This window comes from Rhododendron vialii, chromosome 1a, assembly GCF_030253575.1.
Source record: "Rhododendron vialii isolate Sample 1 chromosome 1a, ASM3025357v1".
In the NCBI taxonomy this organism is placed as follows: domain Eukaryota; kingdom Viridiplantae; phylum Streptophyta; class Magnoliopsida; order Ericales; family Ericaceae; genus Rhododendron; species Rhododendron vialii.
In genome coordinates this window covers 15,044,497-15,066,931 of record NC_080557.1, presented here as the reverse complement: position 1 = coordinate 15,066,931, position 22,435 = coordinate 15,044,497, and the positions used below count along the sequence as shown (strand labels likewise).

The 22,435-nt window shown below is 37.0% G+C and overlaps 1 protein-coding gene and 1 non-coding gene across 3 annotated transcripts; one reads left to right on the top strand and one right to left on the bottom strand.

The window, feature by feature from the left end:
- Positions 1-5,918: 5,918 nt before the first annotated feature.
- On the top strand, positions 5,919-21,613 carry LOC131306105 (cycloartenol Synthase-like). Of its 2 annotated transcripts, none has more exons than XM_058332444.1 (18): positions 5,919-6,272; positions 7,699-7,884; positions 8,035-8,124; positions 8,258-8,452; positions 8,545-8,629; positions 11,848-12,014; positions 13,236-13,424; positions 13,892-14,005; positions 14,269-14,391; positions 14,507-14,629; positions 14,704-14,802; positions 16,362-16,418; positions 16,797-16,843; positions 16,933-17,076; positions 17,181-17,358; positions 18,350-18,430; positions 20,824-20,907; positions 21,287-21,613. In XM_058332444.1, the coding sequence occupies exons 1-18, from the start codon at positions 6,075-6,077 to the stop codon at positions 21,398-21,400; spliced, it is 2,274 nt and encodes a 757-aa protein (XP_058188427.1). In that variant the 5' UTR covers positions 5,919-6,074; the 3' UTR covers positions 21,401-21,613. The 2 variants fall into 2 exon arrangements, 1 of the variants encoding a protein (XP_058188427.1); XR_009193670.1 differs by lacking the exon at positions 21,287-21,613 and adding an exon at positions 17,899-17,994 and having other exon boundaries at positions 5,921-6,272; positions 20,824-20,841.
- LOC131308724 (small nucleolar RNA snoR100) lies at positions 15,896-16,003 on the bottom strand. Its single transcript, XR_009194546.1, has one exon. It is a non-coding gene; the product is annotated as a small nucleolar RNA snoR100 (small nucleolar RNA).
- Positions 21,614-22,435: the final 822 nt, after the last annotated feature.

Here is a 22,435-nt window from a genome sequence, read left to right as displayed (position 1 = left end):
ATAACTTGAAAAAAATGGATTTAGTAGTTTTGATCCAGTGTTTCGTATCCATTAGGATTCATTTTTTTTCAAGTTATATATGTTCGGATGAGGCCCTTAACGATATTTGATCGAGCTGATTTTTGGTCCACATGTAGAACTCGACGAACTCTACGCGGTGAACGTCTTCGATCGTCGGACCGATGCCGGAAAAGCCTCGCCGGAGGCCGTGCAGCACGCTGTGCAGCACGAAGCTGCACAGCACGCTCCCTCTGTCCAAAAAAAAGGCCTCATTCAATGTTTTGTTCTGATCAGCACTTTTGCATCTCACTAAGAGGTCAGGAGTTTGAATCTCCTCAGCTGAGTACGAGTGTTCTTCTCTAAACTTACCCCGCCACTCCACTGTCAGTCTGTCACGATCACCACCACCTATAATTGTTCTAGATTCAATTCATTTAGAATTCTTCAATTCATTAATGTTAAGCTTAGAAAATTCACACGCGTAGCATTTTGACCCAAACCCAAATAGTTCAGAGTTTAACACAGTTGATCAAGGCCCAATTGATCAAGGCCCACAAACGAGGGAAGTTTAGGAAGAGAAAACCTGTAGGGACCGACGGGTCTCTTACCGAAATCGTATTGACAGTCTCGCCGGGCCGTTTTCAGCCACCGTACATATATACACGAAAAATAGAGTGTTTGGATCAAGCACCCTACACACATCGGATGCCGTTGATTTCAGCGTGGGCCCCCTCGTTTTTTTTTTATAAAATTTTTGTGGTCGGAGACGGCCTGGCGAGACCGTCGGTACGATTTCGGTAAGGGACCCGTCGGTCCCTATAGCAGGACTCGTTTAGGAATATACAAGGGCAAGTATACAATTGGGTTGGAGAGGAAAATGGGTTTAGAGACATTATTTTTGGGTTCAATGTAGAATCACCCCTACAACCCTTCTAGCTTTGAAATTAACTGGGTCACTAGTTTGTTTTCCTAAATTGAGCGCCCAATAAAAAACAACCATCTAATTATGAAACTTTTGCGTAGGTATATGAGGTGTGCTTGAGTTTATTTCCCACTTTATTTTAACCTCATCCATGTCATTTGCTATTGGATAAGTGATTTCCAATAGCAAGTTTAGTTCTGTAGACTAACGAACAATAGCACATGGCATATAGTTGTCCTCGCCCCGTCGTCTCGTGTCCTACGAGCCAATTTCAAGTTATGTCATTTCGGATTAACGGGTTGACAAAAAAATTAAACAGTTATCGATGTTTTTAGGGCAAATTTCACTTACCTCCCCTGAGGTTTCTAACAATTACAGACACCTCCTCTCAGGTTACTGAAATTGCACTTACCTCCCCTGTCAGGGTTAGCAAGTAACAGAACCTAACGGGGGAAGCAAAAATACTTATTTGCCTATGGTATTATACTGAATAAAGAAAGCCGGATAAAAGAACAGGGAAGAATAAAGAAAATACAAAAAATAAAAGGGAAAAGTATACAGTGTTTTAGCTACCTACCCACCACGTGTAGTGTAGGGTTGTGATGTGTAAGGGAAAAGTTTACATGTGCCGCGTGTTTTTTAGCTTTCTGAGACCGTTTGGGCCTCCAAACGAGCCTTTGAATCATTTTTGGGCTATTTTTGTTTCGCTTAAAACTTTTCGTAGAAAACTCTGTTTCAGTCCATTTTTTTTTCAGAACTCTTGTTTTTGCCCCACTGACACACGCTTCTTCTCTCTCTGGACACATCTTTCTCTCTAAAATCAAGTGTTCCAAATTACAATCCGTTTGAATGGGTGAGAAGATTTTATTTTATTTATCATTTAATTCTAAAGGGTCATAATTAAATTTTGACTATAGGGCTCTCGTTGATTAACCCTAAGAAAATCGTAGAATCAAATATCTCTTAGGACTAACCATTGAGAGCCGAGAGTCAAAATTTGATTATGACCCTTCAGAATTAAATGATAAAAAAAATAAAATCTTCTCACCCATTCAAACAGATTGAAATTTGGAACACTTAACCAAATTTAACGAAAATAAATTAAGTGTTTCGAATTTCAATTCGTTTGAATGGGTGGGAAGATTTTATGTTTATGATCATTTAATTCTAAAGGGTCATAATTAAATTTTGACTATAGGATTCTTGTTGGTTAGTCCTAAGAGATATTTGATTCTACGATTTTCTTAGGGTTAATCAACGAGAGCCCTATAGTCAAAATTTAATTATGACCATTTAGGATAAAATGATCAGAAAACTAAAATCTTTCTATCGGTTCAAACGAATTGAAATTTGGAACACTTAATTTTTTAACCATATTTTTTAATATATAAACTGCAGGTTGAAAAATTAAGTGTTCCAAATTTCAATCCGTTTGAATGGGTGAGAAGATTTTATTTTTCTGATCATTTAATTCTAAAGGATCATAATTAAATTTTGACTCCATAGCTCTCGTTGGTTAGTCCTAAGAAATATTTGATTCTACGATTTTCTTAGGGTTAATCAACGAGAGCCCTATAGTCAAAATTTAATTATGACCATTTAGGATAAAATGATCAGAAAACAAAAATCTTTCTATCGGTTCAAACGAATTGAAATTTGGAACATTTAATTTTTTAATCATATTTTTTAATATATAAACTGCAGATTGAAAAATTAAGTATTTCAAATTTCAATCCGTTTGAATGGGTGAGAAGATTTTATTTTTCTGATCATTTAATTCTAAAGGGTCATAATTAAATTTTGACTCCAGAGCTCTCGTTGGTTAGTCCTAAAAAATATTTGATTCTACGATTTTCTTAGGATTAATCAACGAGAGCCCTAAGGTCAAAATTTAATTATGACCCTTTAGAATTAAATGATAAATAAAATAAAATCTTCTCACCCATTCAAACGAATTGTAATTTAGAACACTTAATTTTTGAGAGAAAGCAGTGTCCGGGCAACGAATAATTTCTCAAAGTTGAGCCAAGGGTAGATTTGTCATGGAAAACTGTCTTTATGCTGACATCATCACCTTTATTGCTTTTCCGTTACGTCAAACAAACGGATGGGCGGAACTGCAACCGACAACTAAACCAGAGGGGAGGTAAGTGCAATTTCAGTAACCTGAGGGGAGGTGTCTGTAATTGTCAGAAACCTCAGGGGAGGTAAGTGAAATTTGCCCATGTTTTTATCAAGTTACTCAAGTCCGGCCTGTAATTATTCCTTAGTTTTTTGTGTTGTCGGGTTGTGCTATCTACATGTTCGTTTGAAAAAGTAGTTGACCCAATATCTCTAACTTCATGTTGGGTTTGAGTTAACACAAGAAATTCCCAACCCTAAGCGTTCCTAGCTTGGTCACACCTTTATACATCAGCGGAGGTTAATGGTGAGTTAGTATGTTAATCAACAGAAAGTTCAGAGGCTGTCGATAGCCCTGAACCCCAAACTCTCCCCTCGTGGGACTCAAACTCAGGCCTCCACTGAGAGGACATGAGACAACCAACTACACCAACCTTGGTTACTCAATCCGATTTGAAACTTGAAGAAGTTAATAGAAGATAAATACTCCAATATTAGGGCAGCGGTTAATATAGGCAAGTAATTAATTTTGTTGTTTTGATCCTCACATGATTCTACGTAGTACTAGCTAGGTTTACTTCCGGTGTTGGACTAATAAATTACAGAGTGGCGTTGGAAGAGCTTTCCCATTTAAGGTAGCCTATGATCGGAGGTTGTGGCGTACGTGGAAAGATGTCTGTAGATTAATTCGTATCATATCATAGAACGTCTATCGTGCTGGCCGCGGCTGCTGTAAGATTTTAACTTAGTAGTGATAAATCATAAATGTATACAAAAAATTTTGCATACAAAACACTAAAAAAAATTTACTTTGCTTGAAAAGTATGAAGCCTAATTTATTTTATTTTGTTGAGCTATATGATTTATTTACTCACAAATTTTAGTAAATTTTCTTTTACTCTGTTTTGCATGACTGATTCAGTGCCAACAATAGAAAAGAAATATCAAATTATATGAAAAAATATACAAAATTTTAATACAGTACATTTTTTGAACCCAAAGGAATTCGCTTGAACCCCCTCAAACCGTAGTGGAGCCGCCCCTGCATGCTAGCATGATTGTTTCGTTTTCTCATTTCTGTGTACATATATGTGCTGCTTTTGAGACTCAGTTTGAATGTAACAACTAACAAGTTAATCTGTTAATGGTAAAAAATTGCCCTCATTTTGCTTTCTAATCACAAAATTATATCTCCTCAGTTCTTCTTTTCCACACAACCCAAACCCAACCCTCTCTACTGTCAGAACCAACTTGCACGCATCTCAACTAATTCTGAGACCTTAAGTTTAACAATCGGACAAACAACTAATAGCTCTAAAGGAGTTGATAGCACTTGAAGCCAAACCTTGGGATCTACGGTTCTACTACCATTCACCCTCCCCACTAACAACGTCTCTCTATCCATGATAGTCAACCAACATTTGGTGGAAAACATAGAGATGAATCTTACATCTGCCTCAAATTAGGGCGCTTTTGGTTGACTTTTCTCGACCTCGAGACACTGTTTTTTTTTTTTTTCATTTTTACTGAATTTGTATCTTTTTTGGGTAAAGAATTTAAGATCATGAGAATCGTCTCATAACATTCCATTTGTAATTTATTGCTATTATTAGATAAATAATTTCTACACTTTCTTTTTTTATTATAGCACTTCATTTCTTATTCTTTTTAGTGAAGATTTTATGTGTATTTTTTTTTTACTAAAATACAAATTATTACGTGCTATAATCATAATAAGAATGTGATGCGATTTTGGTATTTCACTTTTAATTTTGTTTTTTCATATCACGAAATGAAGTGTCATGGACTAAAAACTGGAGTGTCAAAATCAATTTGCACGTGAAAATCATTTCTCCTATTATTATCGTGTAAAGTCTCTTTCATCAAGTGGGACCACTCTTTCTTGTTTTTATCTTTTAGTAGTAACTTTTTTTGGGTCCACTCATTGTGACTACTGTATTATGCATGCACATACATTTATATCCAACACACCACCATGTTCCCCTATCCGTCTTCTGGAGCGTGATTCAGGCCTTGTTCCATTAAGGGGTTTTTTTTTTCCTTATTTTTTTTAATTAATTTTTTTTACTAACTTTTGTAAATTATTGATTTGTCTTGATAAATAAAAAAAATAAAAATTTATAATTTTTACCCAAGTATTGTTAAAAATATTCAAGATAAAGCCCCGAAAGCCAATTTTTTAGACTTTTTTTTTTGGATATTTCTAAAGTATTCGGGTAAAAAGAGGAAATTTTTACTTTTTCAATTCCTCTCGTTTAAATAAATTAATAATTCACAAAAGTTTAACACATAATTAATAAATGAAAAAAAATTAAATAAGGACAAAACAAGAAAAAATCTCATAAAGAAACAAGCCTTTGGCTCTCATCCAGTCTAATGTTAAACCTCGCCAAGAACATCGACCACGCCAAATGTTGCATTGTACCATTTGATTTGATTTCTAAGGCCCCGCTTTGCTAAGCTTCTAATTTTTTAAGTACTTATTTCTTACTTTACGAGACATGTTATTTTTGTTTACAAAAATGTGTGCAACACGTGATTGCAACCTATTGGACACAAATATCAGAAACTTAATCCATTTCAAAATGATATCAAACGATGTTCGATTAACATAATTTTATGATGTGGTCATTGGTCTTGACAAGTTCTAAAATTTGAACGGTTTCGATCGTTGTTTTAAGCCAGGGCAGGTCCACAAATGGCTCAAACTGAACCAGATGGGGATTATCACTGGACGGGAGCTCAGCCCGAGCAGCAGGCCCACTCCAGCACATCCAACAAAAATTACAACACGACTCTCTCTCTCTCTCTCTCTCTCTCTCTCTCTACATGCAAACACTCCCAGTCCTACACACTACTCTGATACCGTCCATCACGGACATTCTCTCTCTCTCTCTCTCTCTCTCTCTCTCTCTCACAATCCTTAACTCAGAGGCTGGATTTCCAACCAGCGCTGTTTCATATTGCGTGTTCTTGTGTGTTTTTGGTGGTGTGGTTTTTGTAGTGGAGAATGTGGAAGCTGAAGATCGGGGAGGGAGGGAGTCCGTGGCTTCGGACGCTGAACGGTCACACGGGGAGGCAGCACTGGGAGTTCGATCCCGATCTCGGATCGCCAGAGGATCTAGAGGAGGTCGAGAACGCTCGCGAGGAGTTCCGAAAGAATCGGTTCCGCCATAAGCAAAGCGCCGATCTCCTCATGCGTATTCAGGTTTGCGATTCTCTCCTCTCTCTCTCTAGATTATTCATCTTAGCTGGCGCCAATTAGTTTGAATGGAAAGGATTGTTGTCTCTCTTAAAATAATGGACTGGACGTCTATCTTGACATCTTCGGTGTGTGCATTATCTATAAAGTATAATACTCTACCTGTCTCCGTCAAGGATGATTTCAATTCGCACAAAGACGAATTTCAACTTATTAAACAAACATCATCATTATTGTAAAAAAAAAAAACATCATCATTGCAGGGCTGTCTTTTTCTAAGGTCGGAAAATTGTATTGAAATATGTCAAAAATTATAGAAGTGTTCGAAATTGCATTGAAAAGATAAAGAAACGTATTGAAGTATGGGTGTTTTTGTCATTTTCTTTAGCTTATTGGCAACCAACCAAAGACCTTTCTCTTTTTACCTTCTAATAAGTGTTTCAGTAACATATCATCATTACCAATATATTTTCTTGTTGCTAGAAATTAATTTTAAAAAGGAAGGATAAAAGAGTATACTCGTCGACTTTTGTCCATTCTTTTTTATATAACGACAATATTTTGCAAAAAAAATGTACAAAAAAGAAGAAGACCGACACAGGGGGAAATGGGGACGGAGGTAGTAAGTTTGATACCTGCAGTATGTTCTTTTTAATACTCCATTATATGACTCGGTATCTGCATCACACTTGCACACACTTTTCATAAACATGCGTGAGGCCACCACAAGTGTGTGTTTGAGTGTTGGGTAAATACTAAGGTACCCTAACCTTGTCTAGGATTCATATTCCCGTTGACTTTCACTATAACCACAAGAAAGTGTAACCAAAACCCACACCTGACCTACAATATGGCGTAACATTGATTTAAAAACGGCATAAAATCTTTACCGTATGACACATAGCATTTTCAGTCACTTACTTTTAAGTGTTCCCTGTTATAACATTCACTAGACATAACATTTCACGATTGAGCATACCCTAAGGTGGGGGTGCTTTGTGCCTCACTAGTATTGTTGTAAACATAGTCTGTTTTTATGTTATTGTGTTGAAAATAAAGGAAGTAGAAAAAAAGACAGTGACAAAATTATGCAGCTATAAGTACCGGATCAAACTGCACATGGGGCCTGCAAAAGGAATTATTCAGATCCTCCAAATGAGACCAAAGTTTCTCCTAATTTGATAGATATATACGTGTATATAAATGTCAATACTATGTGGGTGTATATGTATCAAATGAACTCAAAAACACACATCATCAGTTCTTTCAACTCAAGAATTTTTTTGAAGAGTTATTTAGAAAATGCAGGATTTATTGTAAAACAAATTGGGGGAAACAAAGGGATGGAACGAGTATTATAATTAAATTGAGTCCTTTTTTAAGCTTATCCACTAACTTGCACTAAATTTATTTTCCTTTTCCGAATATGTAGTTTAACAAGGATAATCCAACCAGGATAGTCTTACCACAAGTCAAAGTAACAGATACTGAAGATATTACAGAGGATCAAGTAATGGCTACATTACGACGGGCTCTTAGTTTTCACTCAACTCTCCAGGCTCGTGATGGACACTGGCCCGGAGATTATGGAGGTCCTATGTTTCTAATGCCTGGCCTGGTAAGTGATGATTTACCTTGCTAATATTCTTGCCATGCCATCAATTGAAATTGGATTTCAACAGCAATTTGCTATATTCGTCACTGCAAATATTCGTAGTTTATCGTACATATCTATGCAATTGTGACACTGTTGCTCATTGATGCATAGGTTATTACCCTCTCTGTTACGGGGGCACTGAATGCAGTCCTATCTAAAGAACATAAATACGAGATGTGCCGTTATCTTTACAATCACCAGGCAAGGATGGTTTGATATCAATCGGTTCTGATTCGAGATATTCAGTAGCACTTTGTGGCAGTTTATCCTAGTATTTGTTACTTGTCAGTGTTAGAAGCTAATTTTTTTGAATTTTTGAAACATGTAATTATAGAACAGAGATGGTGGTTGGGGCTTACACATAGAAGGGCCCAGCACCATGTTTGGTACTGTGTTGAGCTATATTACTTTGAGATTGCTCGGCGAAGGTGTGAATGATGGGCAAGGGGCAATGGAGGAAGGGCATAAGTGGATTCTGGACCATGGTGGTGCCACTGCAATAACATCATGGGGGAAAATGTGGCTTTCAGTTGAGTCCTGAATTCTGAAGTGCTCAAGTTACAGTTTTTGCGGTACTCCTCGGCATATGCTTTATTCTTTCTGCATTCCTTGATGGTACAGGTCCTTGGAGTATTTGAATGGTCTGGAAATAATCCCATGCCCCCTGAGTTATGGCTTTTACCTTATGCTCTCCCCGTCCATCCAGGTTAGGAACCATTTGTGCATTCGTATAATGTAAATCTTTCGAGTTTTTCTTTTCTTGAAAAAGAAGACCTGTACACTTTCTCATGGATCAAAACAATGAATGAACAAGGATGAAATTTTCATTTTGGTAATGGAATGTCATGACAGCCACGAAGTAGAGAACAAACAAACCAACAAGCGATCAAAACAAGGACACAACAATTTACGTGGTTCCTCTCAAGCATAAAGCAAGAACGTACTCCACGAGCAAAGAGAGAGAGAGAGAGGATTCACTATGAACGAGGAGAAAATACAAAGAGTCGGCTATGCCCGTAAACCTCAACGGAGCAACAAATGATATTCAGGGACAAATTTTTGGTAGAACCCAAAGGAAGACACAAACACTTGGTGGAACCCAAAGAGATACTCGAAAACCCTAGTATCCAGCCCCAACAACAAAAGGAATGAAGAACTCCACCATAATATCCCAAGGACATAGGAACCCCTCAAGGTCCCTATTTATAGGGAAGCACTGAAAATAAACCTATACCGACTTGGAATAGGAATTCTAGTCAATAAGCCAAAACAGACTTAAACAAGGAATTCTAGTGAGTTTTCAACATGGAAGCTAGACCATGAATCTAAGTAAATGTTATCTATGAAGCAGGAATAAGCTATGTGTTACAAATCCAATATGATACAGATATGTCGAGAAAGAAAGTCTAGAAATAATGGATACGACCAGGAGATATTTAAGTAGATCTTTTTCTGTAACTTCAGAATCGTATTACATGAAGTTCAGCATTGATGTGAAACTATTTACCAAACAAAAACATTGATAAACTAGTTTTGGGTTTAGAGACCAGTTTAAGATCTATTGGTCAGTCGATTAAGTATGGCTACACTCATTTCCACATGAGACACATTTATGAAGTAGTTCTGGTTTTTCTGTTTGAAAAATACGGCAAAGAAGGATTTTGCTTCAAGTAGTGACCAGAGAATCAGAGAAATACTTTTTATCTATCCGTATTTATAAGAGAATTAGAGTATCCGAAGAGTTTTGGATACTTCTTAGAAAAAGGAAAATTTAAGTTCAACATGTGGATACATTTAGGATGTGTCGGAGCGTATCTGCTAGGATCCGAGGAGCAAAAGTGGAGGCATGTTACAGAATGGGGTCAGTTCACCCCATTTACTTATGGAAAATAGCACTTAGATTATGTAGTTTTAAAATCGTTTTTACGAAGTACCCCAAGAAATTGTGGCTTTGCACCATCACAATGGTTATTTTTATTTTATTTTTGCCTTCATCACCTATTTGGTCTCTTCTATTACTCTAGGTTTTGCCAGTCTCATATTTACGTCATGATTCACATAGTTCAGATCTCTCTCTCTCTCTCTCTCTCTCTCTCTCTCTCTCTCTCTCTCTCTCTCTCTCTCTCTCTCTCTCTCTCTCCCATCTCCTCCCCACCTCTCAAAATATGAAAACTCATCAACAACTTTTGTATTTTACTAGTAGATATATGAAATGAGAAAATATATTAATCATCAGTTTAAGAAAACTGGCTTTTGGATTGTTCCTTTGGAAGAGATTAGATTATTTCCCCTGCCCCCATTGAATAAGAATCTTGGTTCTGCCCTGCTGACAAGTATGAGTTTGGAGTTTGAAGGATGCTCGAGTCTACGGAGGCTCTGAACAGGTTCTTCGAGAGGGTATCTTGGTTCTTTTGTTTAAGGGACATGGAAGACGTGTTTTGGTAGTATGCCTACAGAAGTGGAGGTTCACTGTTTGCTATTAGAGTGCAGGTTCCATTTCCATTGGAAGAGAATTTGGTCTTGTAAAATCCCTTTTTAATGTTTTACCTTTGTATTATACAAGGGCGATGCTTTCTACTGTTCTTGAACCTTAGTTATATGGTTGTCGGCTTGTGTCTGTGGTAGGAAAACATCCGCAAGCTTGGATGGAAATGTTGGATTGCCGAATATCTAAATATTGGGTTGGAGGAGGAATAGGAACACTTTTGAGGATATAGGGATACTGTATTACAGGTTTAAGACGACAATTCCCGAAGCTTGGCATTTTGATTACAGTAGAAATCCCCCATTCTCCTCATTTTTCTGATATGTTCTGAATCTTCTGATAGACAGATGAGTCATTAGTTTTTCAATATCCCCGTGTGCTTCACTAGTACATTCATTGTGCTGCTTTTGGCTGTTCTGGCAATACTTAATATTTACATTGTTGTTAGATTGTCATATATGTGGACCTTAGTAGCACGAAGTAAGATCAGGAGCGGAAGTGGATGCCGGGGAGCAGAGGCAGCTAGAAACTCCTAAGGTCGGGAGTGCCTAAGGAGCGTTTATAGGTTATAAAGTCCTCGTAAGGAATATCTTTAAATAACTTAACCATTGAAGAAAAAGTGATACTTATTGAGAATTTCCCTGATCTTAAAGGGTAAATATTGGAAGTTACATATTTTCAATCTGCAAAACTTCTTGACATTTCTATATTCTTATTTCCACAATGGCATAACTCCCTTAAAAGTAAGAGAATAACTGCCTTAACGGCTCGATAAGCTTCCATCTTTGTTAGGAGCGAGCTCCCATCTCGAGGGGAGTGAGCTTCCTCAAACTCCCATCTTGGGAGCGCTGATTCGAGCTCCCATCTTGGTAGCACACCCATTTTAGAAGTATCCTACTACTAAGATATGGACTTAGTGTTACAGATCACATATATATTTTGTCATTCATGTTAGAACATAATGAGGGTATTTTAGTATTTCTTATATTGCAACTCTCTCATTATATATATGTACATATATATTAATGTTATGTGGGGTAGGGTTAATTAACAAACCCTAAACATTTGTATTTCTCCCTCGAACAACAATTAATATACATTGGTACACGTGTAACTACATATTATCGCTCCTGGTGATATTCCATGTATTGTGCAGATTCAGGTTTACAACTTAAGCCTTTAGATTTTGGAAACATTAATGTTTTCTAAATATTACTAACTTTTCTTAAATGAACATCTCTCTATGGTAGTTTATTTTTCAGGGAACTGGTGCTTTGTCTTTAGGGGAATGAAATATGACAAGTGAATTTTAAGTTGATTACTTTAGTGAATTAAAATAGTTCTTGGGTTATGTTAACTTTTGCATGCTGCTTAAAATATTCAACTTATCCTATTTGCTGTCCTGTCCAAGGAAATGAAGCCCTTTCCTAATCATGCAGGACGGTTATGGTGTCACTGTCGAATGGTTTATTTACCCATGTCTTACCTATACGGGAAGAGGTTTGTTGGTCCAATCACGCCAGAGATTACGGCCTTGAGAAAGGAGCTGTACGCCATCCCTTATCATGAAATAAATTGGAATCAAGCACGCAACCAATGTGCAAAGGTTGGTATTCATCTCTATCAAAAGCTATGATCTTAAAAAAATCTCTACCTGTTGAATAAAAAGAGAGGATCTTATACATTTTTTAAGCTGTCGATGTTCGTAAATATGTGCTATATATTTTGTTTGATAGATGAGAGGTTTTGTAGAAGAGAAAACAAATAGCGCAGAGGACTAAAGCCCTTGAAAGTTGAAACAAATCCTAAAAAGACAAGGCAGAGTTCAAATATTGTAGGTGAACACCAAGATTTTAGATTCTACTTGGTATGTGATTACGTGCATACAGGTTGCATATTTCTTGGAAGTCCTTTATTTGTTCTCCAAAATCTTCAGCTACACAATCAAAATAGCGGTGAAAACAAGGATTTCAAACGTGAGCCGCTGGAATTAGTTTGTCTAACTCGAATTTGTCATGAAGGAGGCTGTAGATGTCTGATGCAAGAATGCTAGCAATGAATAAAAGGAAGTGACAGTAAGTGATCCTATCCTAATAAAATATAATCAAGGTCTAACCCATTGTAAAAGGTTTGAATGGACAAAACGATAGAATTTATTTTCTGATTGCTTTCTGTTTTATTGGCACAGTCAAGGACCATGTTTCTTTTTTCGTACTTTCCTGAGTAAGTTAGTAACGAAATGGTTTGTGTGTACAGTGTAGTTCGATCTGAGGTTCTAAATAATATCGGATTGGTTAGCTCATGTTTTTTGGTAGCCAGCATTGCTATCCCTATTTCTATGGCTGGATTGTGAATACTCTAAATTTTGGTTCCTAAATGTTTAGCTCTTCATACTTGAGAAGTTAATCTGTTTAGGAGTTCGAACATTGACTCATAAGTGGTTGATGTCAGCAGCACAAGGGAAGGGTTGTCTCACAGCTGAAACTGATGGATGATTTAATACTGCCTTGTTAGATGGGTCCTATCAAGTGCAGGGACAATGGATTTCCCTTTCAGTAAGCCTTTTAAAGTTCCAACAGTTTTAGCTGTGGGTAGGGATTTTGTTGCTATTGCCATACGAAAACATGGAATGTGGTCCCCTTTGTTTGGATTAGGCATTTTTGACAAGATAAGATCAAACGTTGTTGACTGCATGAACTGCACCTTTCTCATGTTATACAGATTGATAGCATAGCCTGATAACAGACATACATTTTTCTTGTCAGTGTTTGCTCGGTTCTTTCAGTTTGTTCCTTCCTAGGTGACCAGAATTTACGTTTTCATGCAGGAAGATTTGTACTACCCTCACCCTCTGGTACAAGATGTACTTTGGGCATCCCTTGATAAAGTTGTGGAACCAGTTTTATTGCATTGGCCTGCGAAAAGGTTGAGAGAAAAAGCTGTTCGTATGGTGATGGAGCACATACATTATGAAGATGAGAATACTCGCTACATATGCATCGGGCCTGTTAACAAGGTTTTTATTCCGTATCATATTGATCTTTCCCGTATTGAAATTTCCATCTGTTAAGAAGTCTGCCCAAAATATTGCAGAAATTTAGTCTCCTATTGAATATCATAAGTTTCCTCTATCTCCGATTTGCTGGTCCATGTTAACTTATTAAGGAGAACCACTTTGCAGGTTCACAATCAGGAATCCTTAAACCCCTATTTGTTAGTGCCTTGATGTCTGAATAGAATTTATTCTTTCACTCTGCTTATATGCTCCCTAAAATTTTCTGCAAGATATCACAATGTCATTCTCTTCCTTCTCCTTTCTAGAAAACACTACATAATTTTATCTCAATTTTCTTGTTTCTGTGTACTTTTCGAAACTCTGCATTTCCTCTTTAGTTTTTCAATCTAAAATGAGAATAAAGACTCGCATTGCCACCCTTACCTGGGTGCTATGTTTGACTCTCTAATCTGGAATTCGAAATTCAGGTGCTAAATATGCTTTGCTGTTGGGTGGAAGATCCAAATTCAGAGGCCTTCAAGTTACACATTCCAAGACTCTATGATTATTTGTGGCTTGCTGAAGACGGCATGAAAATGCAGGTCTTGAGATAGTGATATACCCCATTTAAGTAATTATTCTCAGTTAACTGATTCGTCTTTCTATTATATGACCATGTAGTAGTTTTTTGGTCCACTAAAGATTTTGAAAGTGTCGCCTTTGCTCCCTAAAAAAGTGGGGAGGCGATGGCCGGTTACAATCAGGGAGCGACATTGTTAGTGGAAGGGGTCATGTGGTTGTTCTCATTTCTTCTACGTAGTGGAAACTTTGTTCACTCTATTGAAAATGTAGGAATTGAGTGTAGGGTTACAATGGAAGTCAGTTGTGGGACACTGCTTTTGCTACTCAAGCAATTATTTCAACAAACCTTGCTGAGGAATATGGTCCAACTCTTGAGAAAGCACATGACTACATAAAAGACACACAGGTGCTTCTCTTGTTTATTAATTCCTATTGTCAAATTTGCCACAATGTTTTAATATTTGAATTTTCATGCTTAGATTGACCCTATTTTTATTGGCTCCCTTCTCTTTGCTTTAAAGGTTTTAGATGATTGCCCAGGAAACCTCAAGTTCTGGTACCGCCACATTTCAAAAGGGGCTTGGCCTTTCTCGACTGCAGATCATGGATGGCCCATCTCTGATTGCACTGCTGAAGGGTTGAAAGTAATATCTATCACATGTAAAAAAATTGCGAGGTTATTCTCATCGTTGCAACTTAATTTCTATGTCGTATTCAGGCTGCTCTCCTACTATCAAAACTTTCACCAGCTATTGTTGGCGAGCCACTTGATGCAAAGCGGTTATACAATGCTGTAAATGTCACTCTCTCTCTACAGGTAACTCGGTCATTTTAACTTACTTAAAGAACTCATTTGAGGTTATGTGTCAATGCATTCCTCAGTGAGGTATTTATTTAAAATTTTAGTAATTTAGTGTTTTTATTTAGAAAGGGTATGTGCACCATTCATTTTGCTTAATTTGTGAGCAGCTTTGAAATAATTTGATTGTGCTATAAACAAGTAGAATGAAACTTCAGTTGTTTTACCTGGATGTCATCATGTTAAGTGCACCTGTCCCTCCTTTTGCTAAATAAATATGTTCGGTGGTTCAGAAAGTGTTTGTTATATCTGGAGGAATTGTGTGAAAGCTCCACGGCAAGAAGGTTTGGAGTCTCTCAATTCCTTGAAGACAAATTACCTCCGAAGTTTCTCTTTGTAAACCAACTAAAAAAAGGAAAGGAAGATTATGGTAATCGTATTGCAACAACTAAACTTTTGAGAGATTCTGATAAGATCCTTAAGCAACTAATGAATTTTATTTTCTTCGGCTGATAGGAGTGTAAACAGTTGGTTCTAAACCGTTGGAATGAAGTGGGATGAGTCTGGGGTCAGGAAGCTCGATTTTGGGAAAAATGTCGTCGTACCCCATTAGTAACTGTTTTATCAGGTTTAGGATTTGATTTCAATAGTCTATGTATGTTGTTTTTAAGCTTTGTGATTCCATGAGTAGTTTCATTATTATTATTTTTTAACGGCAAAAGATTAAATTTTTGTTAATCTTTGAACGGGAATTACAAAGATCAAAAGGAACAAGGAAACCCACGAGCAGTTTCATAGTAAAAGCTTCTTCAGACTGCGGTGTAGCTTGGTTTATCTAGCTTTATTGCATCCAGTTTTAGTGTATAAATCTTTGCGATTGGCGAATTTGTTTGCACTTCAGCTTTGAGCTGAATAAGTTGGTATAGGATCTTACAATGGGCCTTTTATTTTGGTTCAATTACACTACACAACAACAACAATAACAGAAACCATGTAGTCCCCAATCATTGAGGGTATGGGCGGGGGAGTATTGGAGACAGACCTAACCTTTGGCAATATGCACAAAGTGGCTCCTCTCAGAATACCATTAAAACAATGGCCCCCTTATACCTGTTTTGCTGCAGAACCATGCCCCCAAATGAAAGCCAAATGACATCAGAGAGGGCAAGCCTAGAGACCCAATTCAATTTATGTGCACATTATCATACTTCATTGATAGTCCAGAGCATCTGTATGCACAATATGTCACCCGTTCAAAGGAAAATGTAGCTCGTTCACGTGGTCCTTGCTTCAGAAAACTGTTGGTTTGCAAAAATCAATGGTTGTTTTCCGAATGCTTGTACTTTGTCTCTCTTGTACATACATCATACATGTAGCTGAACTATGCACATGTACATGTTTGTTTCTGTTCAGTGCCAGCAAATAACTTGTGACTTCATTCTGCAAATTCTTTCATAATTGTAGCTGCTTCATCCCATGACGTGCATTTTCTTGTTCAAGTTTTATTCCCCTCTACGTGGTTCTAAAGTAGTAAAACTTGATTTAATCTCTAATAAGCTCTTCTTGTACCTGTACAGAACAGTGATGGTGGCTTCGCAACATATGAACTCACTAGATCTTACAGTTGGTTGGAGGTAGCCTTCATCAATTCTTGAACCTTCTTAGAAAATCGAATATCATGCTTTCCATAACATCATCTCTTTCTTCTGAGTGAATTAGTTTATCTATCGTCAACTGGTCATTCTTCCAACCAAATTGTTGCTTGTCCTCAAGAAAGAAACTGTCACTTACTAATCAATGTTAATCTTATGCTAGCTTCTGTACAGTAATAAAAGGAAAGACAAAGAAATACATGTCAGGATCAGGAAGAGTCATAAAATTGGTTTTTTAGTACCGTGTGAGGTTCTATTGCGACCAGTTTAGAGATAATAATATTGCCACTCAATTTCTACCACTTTTACTGCTTTTCCACAAGGGGAAACATCATAGATTCTTTGTTTTATTGTTTTCAGTTGTTCAACCCTGCTGAAACATTTGGTGACATTGTTGTTGATTACCCGTAAGATATCAGCTCCTTTACAGTAATCATTTCCATATCTGAATTTATACCGATGGTTATGATTTATAACCATCTACAACTATTTGCAGCTATGTTGAATGTACCTCAGCTGCAATTCAAGCTTTGGCATTGTTTAAGAAATTATACCCCAGGCATCGGAGGGAAGAAATTGAAAGCTGTATTGAAAGAGCTGCTTTGTTCATTGAAAAGATACAAGCACCAGATGGCTCATGGTTCGTTATCTATTTGCTTGTTAATTAGTAGTCAGTGCTTTTGAGGAAACATCCAATGCGTTCACCATCTAAAGTATAAAGATATGTATATTGTTTCTAAATAGGTATGGCTCTTGGGGAGTTTGCTTCACCTATGGTGCATGGTTTGGGATACAAGGGTTGGTGGCTGCTGGAAAGAACTACCATAGCTGTTCTAGCATCCGTAAGGCTTGCGATTTTCTATTATCCAAACAGGTTGTTTCTGGTGGTTGGGGAGAGAGTTACCTTTCAAGTCAGAACAAGGTTGGTTCCTTAAGATTTGTGTCTTGTATTCGTTTATAATGTATGGTAAATACAATTGGACTCTGTTTAACATGTACTGATGTAAGATGTAGCATAACAATTCCAATTCATTTAGCTTTTTTCTTTTTCATGTGTTGATTTAAATTTGCAAAAGATAAGGCTAAAAAATATGAATAGATAAAGTGTGGTGATTTTTTGATGTTCACTGAAGGTGACTTCCCCAATGAGATGAAGTGATGAGCTCTTTTGTGGAGCTACTAAAATTACAACTGCAGAGCTAAATAAATAAATTGACAAATGAAATAGAAGGTAAGTCATAGAGCAGGGCAAGGCATGCTGGGTCTGAAACTGTGGCACTTGATAGAACACGATACAAATAGGAAAGTGGGTTCATGTGGTGGATCTATTCACGGACATGCTCTCGTGAAATTTTGCAGTTGTCATCTCTGTACATCTCAATGAATTTTTCCTTCCTAAATTTTGACCATTGAAAATTGCAAATAAGGGACACTTACACCTATCCCCGATTCATGGGTGCAGTAGACAATAAACTTAAAATAAAAAGACATGGAAGAGGCTCCGTGTAGATTCCATCCACCAACACCACCAGAGAGAGGGAGAAAGGAAATGTGGAAGGTAATTTTGTTTTATTTTCTTGCTCTAGGATGATACCCACTTATCTTTTCCAACATAGATTATACCCACTTCTCCAATTCTACAAACTTTGTGCATTACAGTCATGAGAGTATGATGTGAAGTACATTTCATTACATTGTTTTTGAGGTGATATGAACACGTTTATTATATTTTAATGTCAATACAGAGGTGGCTCGAAGTGCTAACTAATATGGTACAATGATTCCTAAGAAGCTAGGGCTATATTTTAATACAAGCACATTGGGTGAAACACTGGGTTACTGTTGCCCAGGCTACTACTCTGTCTTCGAATTTTATTTGTGCAGCAAGAATTCATTTGATGCTTTCTGTGCAGGTGTATTCTAATCTAGAGGGAAACAGGTCTCATATAGTACATACTGCATGGGCTATGCTGGCTCTCATTTGTGCTGGCCAGGTACCCACGTCTCTGTAGTACTTCCGTTAATGTTAAAATAGGATTGCTTTGTGACCAGGGAAAGACGCAAGCTGAATTTGAGAATTACCAAATACCCTGACATAGTTGTATAAAGTTTGGTAGCCGTGTATAAAATTTGTTAGAGCATCCACAATGTAATAATCAAAATCAAAAAATTGCTAAAGTTAACGATGTGTGCTTAAAAAAGTGCTCACATTGTAATAATCAAAGTTAGCAACCTCCTAACCAATAATCAAATTTGGGCATTTGAATAATCAAAAGTAACAATGTGGGACTTCACATTGCTAACTTTAACAACCCTCTGAATAGATAATCAAAAGCTGACGTGGCGAATTTTAACTATCCCGTGAATGTTGATATCTGGTAGGGTTGTCGTATAGTGCTAATTTGCACTTTCTTTTTTTGTGCAAATAAACAAGATCCCCTGCATTATAGCGCCCCCAAAAAGTTGCACAAGATTCCCTTTGCCCCTTTGCCCGTGTGTGTTGATAATTATTAGCTTTTCTTTAGAGTGATAAATACACTCCCTTCTGTTTACCATACGGTAAGATAACGGAAATTTATTACTCTGTGTCATGAAGAAAAAATCACTATTATGATTGATATGTGCTGCTTTATTAATTTTTGGTTCTGCCACTTATTGTGAGGGCTTCATCTCTTTGTAATAGGCTCTAGCTTCATCGCCATCAGTAGGTTGTGTGTTAAAAGTACTGCTTGTGGAAAAAGTGAGTGATTGATATTCCATTGGCATTGACATTTGGTCGAGTCGTTTTCGTACCAAAAATAATTAATAAAATAGAATAATTACTACTACCTAAAAGATAGCGGTAAGTACTCCGAGTATCGTCCTCAGGGATTACGAAGGCTAAATTGTAGTTGTTCTAATTAATTTCTAACTTAATTCAGAAAAAGGGATTTGATTGTTGGATTTCGAAAATATTAAAAGCTAAAGTAAATTAATGCAATTAAGAAATAACGAGAGTTTATGAGAGAAAAAATCTAGGGTTTCGAATCCACTCAACCCGTTGTAACAATTTCTATACGATGATAAATGTTTATTATTCGAATCAATCCAGATATCGTTAGGGTTCGCGGGCCCTCACGGTATCGCCAAAAGATTTCTATGAATTACCGAATAGCATGGGGTATCGCCGCCTAGCACGAACCGTCTTACTAGTACGATCCGTCTCTATGGCACGGATCGTCTAATAGCACGGCGCGTCTTACGGAGTATAACCCATCTTACTCAGCTATCACAAAACAATAAAGAACTGTTGTATGAACGTGCATGAAAATCTAGAAAATCATACACAAGATTTGATAGAGAAAATTAATACCGCAAATAAATCCTCAAGTCATACAACCACGATTCGAATAATAAAATACTAAATCAAAATATAAACATTATTACTCAGAGATTGAGTTTCATCTATACCCTAGAAACGAGTTTAGCCGGACATCGGAGAGGAGAACATCAAAGTTCTTTGTTGCTGTTCACTCATGTAAACCAACGCCAGAGATGGTTTTTGCACCATTCTCGGTTCTCGGCTTCCGTTCTTCGTTTTACTCCTGTAATCCGTGCAAAAAGTCTCGCTCTTTGTTGTACATGTTGTCTTTTTATATCTCGTCGTAGCCGACCTTTTTATATGTTGTCGTAACCGACCTTCGGTAGCACAGCCCTATTTTCCAAACATGAGGGCCATGCCCACTGCCGAGAAATATTGGCATGGGCCAATTCTTTTTCTTTTCGTTTCTCTTCTTAGTCCAGCCAACTTACACTTGATTGCAAGCCCAAGTCCACATGCTGGCCTGGTAGGCCATATATCACCCCAATGGAGTTGATCGGTTGACCCAATTTTTGCAATAATAAAGTCCATTAAAATGATAAGCCTTCAAATACCTATGACACAAAAATCAAGCATTAATCTCCGGAGTAACAATATAAACGGACTTAGTAAGGATAAATCAAGGGGCGCTTATGTGAACATTTACGCGCCTATCAACATTCCATGGGGAGTCTTAGATCACTGTAGGTTATCTTTGTCATAGTGATTCTAAATGTAAACATGCCCACATAGTTTTAAAACTTTTAGCAGGATTCAGTTTCTCTTTCTTGTCTGGGGACTAATCCCAGGATGACTATATATGTATCCAATTCCGACCAATGAGAATTGTAAACTTAGGAACATGCATGATCCGTGCCAAACTATCCTATTCCTCCACCTTTTATTCTGTTGCTTGACATGTTTATGAGAGAGGTTCAATCAAATTGTTTTGGTGATCAATTTGTTTTTCGGTGAGTAAATAGGTCTTGTACATTTATTTGCTTTACCAATTTCAGGTTGCTAATATTTCTTTTTATTTTGGTACAGACCGAGAGAGACCCAACACCACTGCACTGTGCAGCAAAATTATTAATTAATTCTCAAATGGAGAATGGAGATTTCCCACAGGCGGTAACTTTGCAATGCTTTCTAACTAGCCTGCTTTATTGGAAAGAATTTTATGAACCCTTTGTTTGTGACAGCGGATAACGTTTTCTGCATTTTCTGAGCTTGGTACAGCTAAATAAAGATGTTGACCCAAATGCTTTTTATAGTCAACTGATAAAAAGTGTAAAGTCAGTCAGACCCTAAGTCATATACGTGCATGTACATGAGCGAAAGTAGAAGCGAGAATGTGAAAGTGTCTTGAAAACATCTCATAGCATTAAAATTCGTGAGAGAAATGATCAAAAGCGGAAGTACTTGATAATGTTTTCCCCGTTTTTTTGGGGGAAAAAAATGGTCAAATGCTTCATTTGGGATTTTCAGCCAACATTTCTTTTCCTTGCAGGAGATCACGGGGGTCTTCAACAAGAACTGCATGATAACTTATGCTGCATACAGAAACATTTTTCCGATTTGGGCTTTGGGAGAGTACCGGTGTAGGGTACTTGAGGCCAAATGAAAGTTCCCAGTGAAGAAGTCCTGATTTGCATTTGCATAATGGTTTAAACTTTTTTTGCTACTTGTCTCTCAGTATGTCCTATTTCAGGTGGAATTTCTCTATTGCCAAATTTAGTTTGAATGCTTTAAAACTTAATACTCCGCAGGAGATTTATGTAAATCTCGTGTCACTCACAACTGAAAGTATTGCAATTATTAGCTTGCGGGTTTCTAATATTGCATTAGTTGATACATATAGTTACTTTCGAAAACCACATGCTCGTTGTTTTCAGCAGGGGTATCAAAATGCATCGTATATCCGGGGCGATTCTGAATTCTATATGCGGATTTTGGATTTCCCAATTCATGAACTTGCAAAATGGTTGAACCCTAAGTTTCACGGAAAGGTTTGAAGTTTGAGATTATTGACAAATGGTAGATGTGTGGACCATATGGTCGTACTAAGCTACTTACTTACTAGTTCAAGCATAATCAATTACTATTTCACAAACATCCAATCAAGTTGCTACTCCCCCCATTCTTTTTTAGTAAGAGTCTCACTTCGTAAATTTAACTTTTTACAACGACATCATGTTTATATTTTAAAAGTTCTAATTTTTCCCTTTAACTTTTTATAGAGACATCATTACTACATTTTTACTCATTAATTTTTCAAAATGGAATTTGCTTTTAGGAGTAAAATAAAGAACATACGAATTTTTACTCACTAAAACAACAATTTTACAAAATTAACACTTATTAAGAGACAGTTCAAAATGAAATATTTGACTCTAAAAAAAAGAAGGAAGGAGTACTATTTAAAAACAAAAATACTGCAAAAAAAGAAAAAAAGAAAAACACAAATCCCCCCACGCTTTAACTTCGTTATTGAAGCCTGTAAGGCTTATTTCTCACAGCTATTAGACCAAAGCAATCTTAAGTGATTCTCACAAAACAATTTTTTTTTTTTCTTTGCACTGGCGTTTGGTGTTCAAGATGATGAGCTTTGAGTGGATGATAATGAACGAAGGGATGAGACAAAATGGATAAAATCAAC